This window comes from Filicampus tigris, chromosome 9 (genome assembly GCF_054856515.1).
Source record: "Filicampus tigris isolate MCC_2025a chromosome 9, RoL_Ftig_1.0, whole genome shotgun sequence".
Classification (NCBI taxonomy): Eukaryota; Metazoa; Chordata; class Actinopteri; order Syngnathiformes; family Syngnathidae; genus Filicampus; species Filicampus tigris.
The window spans coordinates 9,098,765-9,112,500 of record NC_141225.1 but is presented as its reverse complement, the minus strand read 5'-3'; the positions used below and the strand labels follow the sequence as shown (position 1 = coordinate 9,112,500).

The following is a 13,736-nucleotide window of genomic DNA, read 5'->3' as shown; positions in this document are numbered from 1 at the left end:
CCCAACGGCCAGGTCAGCTGGCAGACCCTGCAGATCCAGAGTCCAGCAGGGGCGCAGATCACGCTGGCCCCTGTAGGCCAGACTCAGGGAGCCCCTGCCGCCGGGGGAGTATCGGTCAACACTGTGCAGATTCCCGGACTCCAGACCATCAATCTCAACACGCTCGGAGGCCCCGGTCTTCAGATGCACCAGCTTCAGAGCGTTCCCATCACCCTCACTAGCACAGCAGGTAAGTCACGGCGCTCTCCTCTATGTATTGTTTAGCCTGTTCACAAACTTGCAATTCGGTATTTTCAGAATCACTTATTCACTGAATTCTACTTTTTTTGGGCGGTGGATTGGGATGCTATCCTCTTTTATTCACTGACAAATTCGCCAATTTGTTAAATGTGTTAGTATTGCCCCAGTACCATCTTTCTGCCCAGGAACTATGTTTATGTGAAGGAAGAATTTCATTTAGACAGGCAATTGCGGGGTCTTATATATATGTAGTGCTTTGTTGTCAACTTGTGGCAGCTACAGGCAAATGCAACCCTTTTTAGCAGCACGTCAACTACTCACAGATTTTTGCTGTTTGCGCCAGTGCTCGGTCCCTAACACAACGAAACAACACACTAAGCCTGACAATAAGGTTTGTGACGGGCACATGAAAATGGCCAGTAACACTAAAATGTTTGGGGTCTTGTCTTTATTCAAAAAAATGCGTGTGCAATATGTATTGTAGAAATGTCACCGCTAAGTAAATAATAATAAGTATTTATTCTTTGAAGCATGTGATTTATACTTTAAAGCACTATTGTTAAACTCTACCTACCCACCCACACACATACATAAAACACTTCCCCGCAAACAGTCCCACTGTAATCCTGACAGAATTTTGAAAATGTGAAAATTCAGATAAATTGTTCAAAAAGTGAATTTCTATAGGGTGGCAACTCTGTGAATGTGATGTGGTTGAAAATTTTGATGTCACTAATTTTAGTGCTTCTGCAAACCAAGACAAAAAATTTGGGCACACCAGGTTAGTCTAGATCCCTGTAAGAGGTGTCGAGCACTTTCTGCACGACAAAGACCAGCATTCCTTGCAGTTGAACATGCGCAGTGTCTCAATCGTGTCTGAGCGCGCCGGTAGTAGCTTTGCCTTTTTTGCCCTCTACTCCTTCATCTCTATCCACCTCTCAGCAGTAATGGTAATTACAGCATCTTGTGTTTTTATTTTAATGTATTTTCTTTTTTTTTTGTTGTTGTTTTTTTTAAGTATTTTGACATAAATTTCGACTAACGGTGAAATCCGACATACACGGAAATTCGGGTTACAACGCCAGCGTACGAACGGAACTCGTTCGTAAATTGAGGACTTCCTGTACTTTATTTATTTAAAAATATATTTATCGGTACTAGGGCTGGGGGGAAAAAATCATATCGTGATACTTTTTATGCCGATCCCGAGTATCGATACATTGATGAAGTATCAATACTTTCGATACAGTACCTTATGTTATGTTTTGCATGTTTTATAACATACTTTTGGAATATTTGAGGTCCTTTAAGTTGAGCTTTGGGAATGGAGTTTTATTTATTGCACTCCTGTGTATAAGGAATAGTTACTAGAACAGTTTATACACTTTTCAATCATGACATTTGAATAAATGTTAAATGGCACTTAAGTTAAAATTTTGGAAACACATGCCCTATTTTTTTTTAATTTTTAATTTTATATATTTTTATAATATTTAATTAGCGCAATACACATCGGATCGCAACCCAATATCACGATCCATATCGAATTGGGACAAAAGTGCATCATCCCAGCCCTAATAAGTACAATATATATTAGTGTTACTACTGTATGAATCCCTATGGCGAGGCTACTGAAAGTTTAGGCGGACCGGCCTATAGATGAGTACTATTTTTTTCCCCCACCGGAAAAAAAAGGCGAAGGACGGACGACGGAAGGGTACCCACACTGCAAACTGATGATGAATAACAGACGCTCAATTTTTAGTAAAATGCCCAGTCCGGAGTATTTGTGCTACTAGTAGTTCTACTTTGCCGCCCTATTTATCTTTTGATATACAGTTATTAGCTTACTTTTACACTTGTATGAGGTTTGTGAAGGCACCCAGTTCAGGGTGTGCCCTGCCTGCTGCCCAAAGTCAGCTGGGATAGGCTCCAGCACACCTGCGCCCCACGTGAGGAAAGAATCGGTTCAGATAATGGATGGCTGGATGAGGTTTGTGAATGTATGGGGCATGGATTGGGATGAATAGTTTTGGTATAGCTTCTATTCTACAGCTGTTAAGATTCTTTTTTTCCCCCACATCTGAATGAGAGTGAAGGATATTGAATTGTTGCCAGAAATCCACTTTTTTTTTTTTTTTTTTAAATAAAAGATGGTCACAATTTGACCTGAGAGTGGATTGATACCACTACCATTACATCCTGTAAATGACTTTGTTGCCTGACAACAGAAAATGACTTTGTCGACAGACGTGAGTAAAAGTATTGTTACTGAGTAAACATGCTTCAGTAAACATGCCAAGCACATCCAAAACGACATGGTTTCTCTTCCCGATGTAATCAGCCTCTTATCTCTTGTTTGATCTTCCGTGCATGGTGTTTGTGAGCGTGCGCAAATTACATCACCCGCGCAACCAGTCGGACCGCTCCAACGGCTGTCAGTGTGTCCCATGTAACGTCATCAGGCTCAACCACAACTTCTGTGGAGGACAAGGACGGGGTGTAACTTGACCCCTCCCGTCGCTGTGTCGCAAACATGACTCCCGTTAGGTTTCTAAAGATTGATCACAAATGCAGCCAATATTGCTCTCCATAATTCTGTCAACAAAGTACCCATTAGGATATTTTTGGGAATAGTTGTGTACTTTCCCTAGAAAATATGCATGAATCATACAGTCATGTGTTGGAGGTGCTTATCTATGATATACAGGTGCTCTATCTCAATAAGAACTTTGTAAAAAAAGTTCTGTAAAAATAATTTATTCAAAAAGTCCAAATACTAATTTTAAGCATCTTAATGGATTTTTAAAATGTGTGTGTGGCAGTGTGGTGCCACACGGCATCCAGACTGCAGATAAAGAATAATTAGTGGTAATAGAAGTTGTGAGGCTGTTAGTTTATCCAGTAACTACATTGCAGTTTCCAAACTCTTCTCCTTGTCATTTTTATTGTGGTGAATGCTAAGTGTTACAGAGAATGGATTGAGTTGTGACTTGCATGCTTCCTGATTGGCTATCATCCCACTTCACTATCACGGAATCTGTGGAGCAGCCCAACCACACATTTGCCATTGTTAATACTGAACACGCCCTGGCTTTTTCTTTCTTTTGGAGCAGGACCGGGAGGTAAAAAAGTGGGGTAAATCACTCATTACATCCCACAAGATAATCTTTTAATCAGTCAAGACATCACTACTGTATATAGGTATGTGGATATTTAAGTATTATAAATGTTGTTTTTTTTCCTGCGTAAACAATCTGCAGGAGACCAAACGTTGCAGACAGGCACAGAGAGTTTGGATGACAGCACAGCCCTTGACGATGAGGACATCAGCCCACCGTCGCAGGCACGCCGCAACCGCAGAGAGGCCTGCACCTGTCCTTTCTGCAAGGATGGGGAAGGACGGTATGTCACGGTCACTTCATGACCTCAACCCAAAGCATAATTTTCACTGGTAAGCTGATTTTGTGTGTGCATGTGTGCGCGCGTGCATGCTCTGCCTCAAAAAAAGCAGTGACCCAACCAAAAAGAAGCAGCACATTTGCCACATGTCCGGATGTGGCAAGATCTACGGCAAGACATCGCACCTTCGAGCCCACCTGCGCTGGCACACTGGCGAGCGGCCCTTCGTCTGCAGCTGGGCCTTCTGCGGCAAGCGCTTCACACGCTCCGACGAGCTCCAGCGCCACAAGAGGACGCACACAGGTGAGAGGAGGGGGAGGATGCAACGTGACCACTTTACTTTACATGGCGACGGCCTGAAAAAGACCAAAAATGGGTCTCAAAATGCATCTTTCTTTTCATGCATGGCACGTTTCTTTGAGCCCATAACGGCTTTGCTCAACATGTAGCGTAGGAGAGGTTCTAAAATCAGCCTAGATGCCCTGATAACTACATTGCTGATGCATATTTGTCTCCATTTTCCTCAAGGAGAGAAAAGGTTTGCCTGTCCGGACTGTCCTAAGCGCTTCATGCGGAGCGACCATCTCTCCAAACACATCAAAACCCACTTCAACAAGAAGGGGGCGCTCCCCAGCAACAGTGCGGCCGCCGCGGCCGACACCCCTCCCGCCGCCCAGTCCCCGGAGGGCGAGGCCTTGTCGGCTGGCGAACAGCACTCCATCGTCACCATGGAGACGCTGTCCCCGGAGAGCTTAGCTCGGCTCGCCAGCAGCGGTATCAACATGGTGCAGGTGGACCTGAATCATATCAATGGCAACTACTAAGAGGCGCACGCCACATTCAGGGACCGCAGACATTGAACAAACAGGATTATGCATTTAGATTTAAAAGTTTGATTGCCTATGTGTTTACAGAAATGATCACGATGCCCCCAAGACTACAATCATCTCCGTAATGGGACTGCAATAAAATGACCGAAATTGTATGCCGTCATCTCTCTGCAATAATAATGCTGCCCGACAAACCTAATACTACACAAGCCATTGGCATGGTCAGCACAATGAAAAGCACCACTTATTATTAAAAAAAATAGTAAGTCAAGCATGTTCACACGTTAAATATTACATTGAATTAAAGGTCTGGGAAAGTCAAACATTTTCTTTACAGTAATGTTCTGTGCGTCCATACTACGGTAGTCTAAACATGGCATTCTGTTAAATGTTGTGTTGCGTAGCGTCAGCTGCTCAGGTAACAACAGTCACATCTCACCTGCTTTCTGGGTTTGGTCATGTGATGTTCACGAGCTGGGCCCTTAGGCACTGTGATGTCATTTTTAGTTACAGCAAGTGGCAGCCTCCCTGCCCCCAATTCATATTACACAAACACAATATTAATCTGAATTCAGTGTTTACACTCATTAGGGGGGGGGGGCATAAAACATATTGCAAAGACAATTTTGGACTTGACTTCCCCTTTAAGGTGGTTTTCCATTTGTTTTTCTTGGTTGCTCAATGCAGCACACATGCGATTGCTTTCAAAACGACATCCAATCCATCTTTAATGCCAAACGGAGACGTTTTTTTTTTTCTTTGGGAGAACTGGATTTTCCTCACCATTCTGTGGTAACTGACTGTTGAGACAAATGTCAGCCATTAGCGAGAGAGGAGAGAACTTAAATCCTGAGATGAATTAATGTTTAGGTACACAGCCAAGCTCAAGTGCTATGATTCATTTTGTTTCATTGCAAACAAAACAACCCAACATACAGTATGTGTGTGCGTGTGTGTATATATATAAATATATATTTGCTAAGAAAGAATATTCCAGCCCTCTTAGCCTAGCCGCAATGGTCCTTGTTGATTGTGAGAGGTTGCCTTTTCAGTTGTTCACCTCTCGTGCACAATCTTAATCATGTGGTATGAGTTTTGTTGGTGTATGTAGATCACGTGAACAATGCATTTGTATACAAGTTGTAATGTTCTAAGAACTTTTTCCGCCCCCCCCCCCCTGTGGTACCAGCTGACACTTTGCCTTGTGGAGTTACTTCCTTTTATTTGTGAAATATTTTTGTTCAAAGCCGTATGCCGCAATTGCTCAAACCAAAGTTCACACACAAGCAGAAGTGAGGAGCGGTCATGTCTTGAGTTGTAAATGGACTGGAAGTAATTGGCATGAGACGCCAGGTCCTCGCTTACGTTGCTCAGTGTATTAAAAAGGTCAATTTGGAAGAATGTGTGTCACCACTGTGAGAATGTCTTCCTCTATGTCACTATGCGTCTGTCAGGCTGTATGTTTTGCAAAATCTACAGACAAGTGCTCTTTACCTTTTTGTTCCCCCGCCTGTTTTAAATAAGGGATTTTGTATTGTATACTACTGCAAATGCAAACAGCTGGATTAAAACCTCAATATTCTCTTGCTTACTTTATTATACTTGTGTCCCACTTAAAAACATTGTGATCATGAGAAGAAAACTTTATTTGTTGTTAAAAATGAAATTTTAAAAACATATCATTGCCAAGTTCACATCTCTACGTTGTCACCATCACTCTTCAGTTTGTTGCTGAGACTGAAAGATGAGATGTACGTGTTACAAATCTTAAATTCACTCAACTCTTTACAAGAGGTCCTCAGTTTACAACAGAATTACAAGCCATAAATATAAAACAACATTAACAAAATGTCATTACTGACTGTCCACTAAACTAGATCAATGCATGCCCTCCATAACCTTAAAAATATCGGTACCAGAGCTGGGCACTTGGCCCTTTTTTGCCGGTCAGACCCCAACCCTCCGGCCGCTACCAGGGTACCGGCCTTATTCATAAAAATTATTGGTGTCGATCCTGTCCCTCCCCCTCATGAAAAAAAATACAAAAATTCATGGATGACGGCGCCGCGGGAGAGCCGCTAACGGCTTTTTCCTGCGATAAACAATAGAAGACTGCATAAAAATCATCACATCTAAAACGAGGCAACAAGGGAATTGCAGTACAGTATACAGTACTGTAACATCGAAAAATGGATGCGGAAACGTGGAGGGAAACATTTTTATCTGCTAGAGCGTTTTTTTTTTCTAAAACGAAAAAAACTGTAGCCTACTTGTATATTATTAAAAATGTATTATCTTAATTTTGGCAGTTCTCCAGGTAGCCCTTTAGCATCCCAATGGCTTCTCCCTGGTCCCCAATGCCAGCGTCAGTCTCCTCCATCTCGACATGCTGCTGACGTCACTCGCCGGTGTGCTTGAGCAGACGCTGCTCGAGCTACTCAGTCTCTTGTCATTATCACCACCACTTGCAGAACTCGCGCTATATCTCCATTTGTTAAAAAATGATTCAATTTTTTCTGAGGTTGCCCTCAGTTCTCTCTGTTTGTGTCCTTCTCCTCCTCCATTGTCATCTCCTTCTTCTTCACAATCTGCCTTTTCTTCTCCTATTTGTGCAGACTGAACGTATTTTTTATTTTTTTTTTTAAAGCTTTTTGCAGACCGAACGTGCCCAGTGCAAGTAAGTACGCACTAGTGTCTAGTGGCGCATTTGACGAGTTCTGAGGCAATTTTTGTCGATTGCCCATTTCGCCGAGTAGGTTGAGATGAACTTTTGAACGTTTCACGAGCACGTCACGCGCACGAGGGCTGATTAGTGGGCCGAACTAAAATCCACTTGCTTAGTCCAGCCCTTTTTAAAACTTGTCACCACCAAACCCCGACCCTAACCCGCCCCAAAAATGGGCATCCGGCTGGGCCGGAGGGTCAGACCTGTCCGGCCCTGGGTCGGACTGCCCAGCTCTGATCGGTACTATCACAAGTACCCCATGAATTGGTCTGTTGATGAAAGATACCTGCTGAGGTAGGAGTGGACGTCCGAGAAGCCGTGGTATTGCGCAAGGGGGAACAGGATTCCGGTGGGACAGCGGCCTTCTCGCTGCCGGCAGAAGCTGCAGTTGCAAATGCCTCGGCAGGGAGGGCACTGCCACTCCTGAGAATACACCCAAAAAAGTGACTTTAAAAGGGTTTTAATAAACAAGATGTTCTTGGCCATCAAGCCAACTTGAAACCTGTAAAATCTACAGATAGCCTAACGTCACAGGACAGTGCGGCGATGATGTTGGGTGGAGGGTCTAACCGGATCCAGCAGCGCCTTCTTGACGTCCTCCCCGTATCGGTTTCTCAGACAAGGCCCGCAGAATTGGCCCTGGATGCCCCGGCAGCCCTCATTACGGCAGCACGTCTTTGTGTCCACCGTCTTTTGCCGACACTGGTGGCATGTGGAGCCCTGAAAACAAACAAACATCACCTTTAATATATCGTACCACTTGCGAAACGATAAGCATTTGGTGTTCAAAGCACCATACACCTGACTCACTTTATTTTGAGTATCTGTCGATACCAATTACCGGTCCGATACCTCTGCAATGCAATGAAGAATAAAAAGAAGACTACGTTCAAATTGTCTCAATTATCTTATTTTTTATGAAAAAAGCTATCCCAAGATGATACCTTTGTATATGGCTGTAAATCTGCAGTGGTTCAAATCAAGTAAAGAACTAAAATATTTCATTTTGACTTTAGAAATTATGAAAATTGTATTATCCGATCTTTTTCATCCGCCCCAATTTTCGATCATGTGGTTCGGATTGGGCCAACCCTCGTCTTTTTACATTTGTATGACCACTCATGGTAAAACATTACTAAAAAAAAATAATAAGTCTAAATTAAAAAATGTAGTTTATTTTTAAACTTGTATGACTAATGTTAAAATATTACTAAAAATCAGAGAGCGGGGGAGTTTTAACATGCTATCTTTAACTTGATTATATTCTCTATGGCCATTAAGAATGTTACTTGAAATTTATAAAAATAAGTTGAGTTTTAATTTGAACTTTTTTTTTTACACATGCACGATTAAGATCGTGAAAGGGGAAGTCAACCCAAACATTTTTCTTTTCGAGCATATGTTCTATGCAAGCCCACTAGTTGAAACAAGGCATTCTGATAAATATTCAGTTTGTGGAATAAGAGTTCATCTTCTTGTTTTTACCCACGACTGACCTGTTTTCTGAAGCTGAGCCGTGATTGGTCGTTCACTGAGCCCTGAATAGTTGTGATGTCATTTTCAGTCGACAGAAATGACAAAATGGCTGCCCGCTGAGATGGCTCAAAACGTTTAGATTTTGCTGCTTAACTCATATTCCACAAACGCAACACTAATCAGAATGCCGTGTTTCAACTAGTGGGCCTGCTGGGAACATATTCTTGAAAAAAATATGTCTGGGTTGATTTTGCCCTTTAAAATGTTAAAAAAAAAAAAAAAAAAAAGACTTGAAAATGTTATTCAAAAGTGAAAAACCTAAAAAACTTTTTTACATTTTAACTTCCTTTGAAACTTGTATAACTATTTGAAATGTTAGCTGAAACAAAAAAAAAAAAAACTGAAAGCAACCAATGTCTTTAGTTTACAGCTTGACTTCTTTGAACACGTACTATAAATGTTAAAACACTACTTAAGACATCGCCTGTACGGTTATCCAAATGATTAGGGTCCAACCAATTAATCATTCTTTTTTGTTACACATTAACACTTTACAATATGAGAAAATGACATTCAAACAACACAAGTATTGTAAAACAGCCAAATGGTCTGCCTGTAATTCATATATTTATTGCAAGTACTAATGGCCCAAAAAATAAGTACCGGTAACTGTAATTGTTGCATTATACTTTTTTTTAAAATTACAATTCAGAATTTTATTCTGCCAAATATTGGAATGAGCCACAGCCAAAAAACCCATCGATTCGTCCCCAATTATGATGGCCACAGCTTGATCCTATCCCGGACTAATGAAATTGCCTCATTTCCTATGAACAAAAAGGTGGCTCAGCATCTTGGAACTGATTGCCTGTACTAAGCATTACGTTTTGTTCACGAAGTAGACTGCAGTGTGAACCTACAGTGACTCTATTGTAGACTTTCTCGGTCATGTGGTCAGCCACCAGTTGAAGCTCGCCCTCCGTGATGTCATGCACGGGCCGGATCACGTGAGGGTTGAGATTGGGCCGCGGGGTGCTACGCCGCTGCGGGGCTCGCCGTACCTGGAACCCGAAGTAAAACATTATATGAAAGCACTACCATTTACTGACAATGTCAAGAAACAAGAAACTACCTCCAAGAGCTCCTCCTCCAAGCTGAGCTCTAGCTCGGCCTCCTGGGGACCAGAGGGGTCCTCGCATTCTCCCATGGAGCGGGTCTGTCGGCGGGACGCCCGCTCCGGGTTCTTCCTGGGCTCCCTTATCAAGCGGGGTGGACGCTGCAAGCGGGTTTGTACAACACAAGCCAATATAAGACATTGAGAGGCATTCACTGGCCACAATATTAGGCACAATCCAATGAGGTGTACAAGAGCGGTCTAAAAATGTCAGACTTTACAAAATTAATAAAGCTCACTTTTGAGTGACGCAGAAATCGAGGTACTTTACTTCTGGATGCTGGTCCCAATTACATACCTGTCAAGTTGTATGCTTTCAGCGTAATTTGTACAGGTGGAAACACACTTTTCAAACATGTACGCCATACATCGCAAATCTGAACACTTTCATCAAATAAACACCTGTTTTCACCCATCAGAAAAAAACTAGTTGAAAGTGTAATGATCACACTTCAGAGACACTTTTGTTCATGCACTGATATGAAATCCAACGATATTTCAATCTGTTTTATTTATTTATTTTTTAGATATGAGATGGTGCTCAGCAGATTTTTTTTAACCTTGACTTGTGAGCAATGACTCAATTTAAGCTTCAGGCTTTCCACAGCTCCTGTGACGTGAAAGAAAAAGGAGGTTATGGTGGAAATTTTTAGTGGAACCTCAGTTCACCAACTAATCAGTATACAAACTAATTTTTCAGACAAATATTGATTAGGTTTGCAAACTACCGTGTACTTTCAAAAAAATAAGCCTTCCTGCAAAAAATTGACCTTCTCTTTGTGCAAAAGGTAATACAGTTCAGTAATCTCCCAAACCACTCGATGGCAAAACGCAGTAATGCCTCTGTGAAAGTATCAATCAAAACTGAACATTACAGTATATGAAGGGCATTTTGTTTTACATAGAACTCTTTAATAAAATCTTAGTAGATTGTGTACATAATGTTGATGAATGATAATCTTTTCCATGTACTCACAGAGATTTCATCTTTGGGCTGCTTTGCTTCTTGTTTTTTCAGGAAACTGGCACCTCCCGACATCTTCTGCAGGTCCGCCATCAGCTGAGCCAACTATTGTGGCAGAGAGAGAAGAATACATGGCAGCGTTCTTGCCCTAGCTGCAGCGACGTTATGATTTCTGCACTACTGTGAGGATAAGCGGATCGAATAATGGATGGATGGATGTGAGTGAACTGATGCTCTTAATGTGGTTTACCATGGCTTTGTTTGCCTTGATGTTCAGCTCTCTCTTCACCAGGAAAGAGTCGGACTGATCCTCAGGTTCTTCTTTCAAATGAACAGATCTGCTCTCTTTCGCCCGTCTCTTTTGGGTCCTCCCTTCGTCATCGTCATCATCATCATCATCGTCATCGTCATCATCACCATCAGTGGAGTTATGGGTGGTCAGAGACGAGTGGAGTGCCATCCTCAGACTTAAGGTTTTTGACATTTTGCCATTCTGTTGCTTGGAGGTAACAGAATAAGGCCCGTCTTCATCTTGACCTTCATATTCCTCTTCTAGGACACAATTCTGAATGGGGAAGTTTCAATTCAATTGGCCATTGGAGCGCCATATTATACTACAAAACAACTTCCAGATGTCAGTGTGGCATTTTCAAATTTTTTTTAACTATGATGTGATTCTACATTAGTGCTTTACTCACAGTTTTCCTTTTAATTTCACATACAGAAATTAACAATCCCTGCGCTTCAACATAAAAACTACATGATTTAAATTTATGAACTGGTATGATAAAGTGCCAATTTAAGTCCCATATATTGTGATATTAGTCAGTCAAATGTAAAAGTAGCAAGCTTCTACTTTAAAATATCTATTAAATAAACACACGCACACTAAAACGAACATGAAGTAAAGTGTATTTCACGAAAAATGTCGGACCTTGTCGCAGTGGTCGCCCAGTTCATCTTCACAAAAGCCATAAAACGTTTTTTCACTGTCAGAGTCTTCGGCGAAAACTTCAGCCAGCTCCCTTGTAAGGTGAAACATCCCCAAAAGTTTCTTGCTGCTGACAAAAATAACTGCAACAACAAACGCCAAATAATGTTTCAAATCGCAAGGTTTGGTACCATTTTAGTTATGACGAAGAGGAAGTGCAACAGGTAAGGTCGCCCGCCAATTAAGAGACTGATTGATAGAAAGTTGCGTTTGTTTTGTAAAAAAGGGTGGAACGAATATTAGCGCAACATCACTGCGTATAATGCCCGCCCTCGTCGGATCACCCAGGGAATTAAAACAGACATATTTTAACGAACGAATAGCGGAAGAGATTTGACCCATGTGATCTTAAAATACTAACTTTAAAGAGAAGGCAGGTACACCTGTTGTACTGTCCGTGTACAAGATAACAAGAGCCAGTTTTAGTGGCTTCGTTTATTTTATTATTTTATTATATATATATATATATATATATATATATATATATATATATATATATATATATATATATATATATATATATATATATATATATATATAAAATTGTTGTTTATTAAACAATTTATTAATGTTATTTTCTGTTGTAGTTTTTAGTGACGCCCTCCTTGCTGCCATGGGAGCATCCGAGCCCTGTGCAATTGTGCATTTTACTGCCACCTGATGGTGAATTTTTGTAATACACTTGTCTATTTTTCTGGCTTTTTGCTTTAAACGAAGGCAACTGACAGATTTTAATGTAAATATGGATCTGTTTATTAGTTGTATTTGTATTTTTTAATTTCAGATATTCAGGATTTTTACATCTCCATCTCCGTGTATGTTATAATCCACGCGATAATTGGAGATTTGACCTTTGAACTTGACCTCATGTAGGTAGTATGGTGTGGTAGTGTTTGGAGGTTCGACCTCATAGTCGAGAGGTCTCAGGTGCAAATCTCAGTTTGGTTGTGTGGCGTTTGCATAAACATGCATGAAGACTCTCAATTGTCCATGGTTCTGAATGTTGGTATGAATTGTTGTTTGTTTATAACATGCAATTTACAGTTTCTCCAAAAGTCAGCCGTCATGGTTCCCAATGAGGAAAAGAGCTGTAAACATAGTTAGGATGGCACATAATGGAAGCCAATTAAAGGACAAACCCAAAGAAAGAAAAAAGCATCTTCAGTAACTCTATTTCTTTATTTTGTACCTTACGTCAATATAACTTTTATCATGTGATTTTTAGCAAATGTTTAAAGGACAAACAGGGCAAATAAACAAAATACCGGCATAATTCTTTTTACAAATTCGTACAACAAATGGGAGCAAGTGTGTGTAGTAGTAGCTTGTAAAACATTGGACTTCCTGTGTGTTTATCTCCTGAGATTTGTGTGTGGGAGGAGTTGCCGCCGGGCCTTTTCGCCAATTTGCTACGACAATGACACTGCTCAGGTGCCAAAATGGACTCAGAAAACATTATCATCATCCTCTTAGTCCGTATCCCAACCAAGCGGTACAGTTTGGTACTAAAGAATGACTACCTGGGCACGTCCAATTGTTTGACGCTTTAAAGTATTTAAGTGGTACTTCGATCAATCCGCCACCTATCGTGATGGGCCGATTTCCGTCGAAAAGTATATGATCACCTTATGTCGATTAATGTCTTCCATTGCGATCACAAAAAACGATCACCCACATTGCTTATATGTTGCAGCCTGCAGCCAACTAGAGACCAGCCTATGTGCTTTGTCCTCCTTCACAAACATTTTACCCTGCTTTCTGTCGTGCGAAGGCCTAGATAGACCAATCCGACGTTGGACAACTGTGACCGACGCTTACCCCCTGTGGTGTCGGGCCGGCTGTCTACACGTCACTCTAGAAAAATACACCGCAACGAGACAGCGACACTGACCATTAAAGTACCTTCTGCGCATGCGTACGATGTAATACCCCTC

The 13,736-nt window shown here is 41.4% G+C and overlaps 2 protein-coding genes across 8 annotated transcripts in view; one reads left to right on the top strand and one right to left on the bottom strand.

The window, feature by feature from the left end:
• Nucleotides 1–6,064, top strand: part of sp1 (sp1 transcription factor) — a 23,756-nt gene extending 17,692 nt beyond the window's left edge. For 6 of the 7 annotated variants that reach the window (XM_086040100.1, XM_086040101.1, XM_086040104.1 and 3 more), the window contains 4 exons: nt 1–229; nt 3,504–3,645; nt 3,752–3,945; nt 4,171–6,064. The exon at nt 1–229 is cut by the window's left edge and continues 1,140 nt beyond it. In XM_086040100.1, the coding sequence (XP_085896226.1) occupies nt 1–229; nt 3,504–3,645; nt 3,752–3,945; nt 4,171–4,466 (861 nt within the window). In that variant the 3' untranslated portion in view covers nt 4,467–6,064. The remainder of the gene's footprint in view (nt 230–3,503; nt 3,646–3,751; nt 3,946–4,170) is intronic. The other variant, XM_086040102.1, reaches the window with a different exon arrangement.
• Nucleotides 6,065–6,100: 36 nt separating this feature from the next.
• LOC147141833 (cell division cycle-associated protein 7-like) lies at nt 6,101–12,060 on the bottom strand. The gene is made up of 8 exons (XM_086040108.1): nt 11,746–12,060; nt 11,062–11,376; nt 10,824–10,916; nt 9,806–9,949; nt 9,594–9,734; nt 7,768–7,917; nt 7,484–7,620; nt 6,101–6,209 (listed from the first exon to the last, which is right to left on the bottom strand). The coding sequence occupies exons 1-8, from the start codon at nt 11,851–11,853 to the stop codon at nt 6,164–6,166; spliced, it is 1,134 nt and encodes a 377-aa protein (XP_085896234.1). The 5' UTR covers nt 11,854–12,060; the 3' UTR covers nt 6,101–6,163.
• Nucleotides 12,061–13,736: the final 1,676 nt, after the last annotated feature.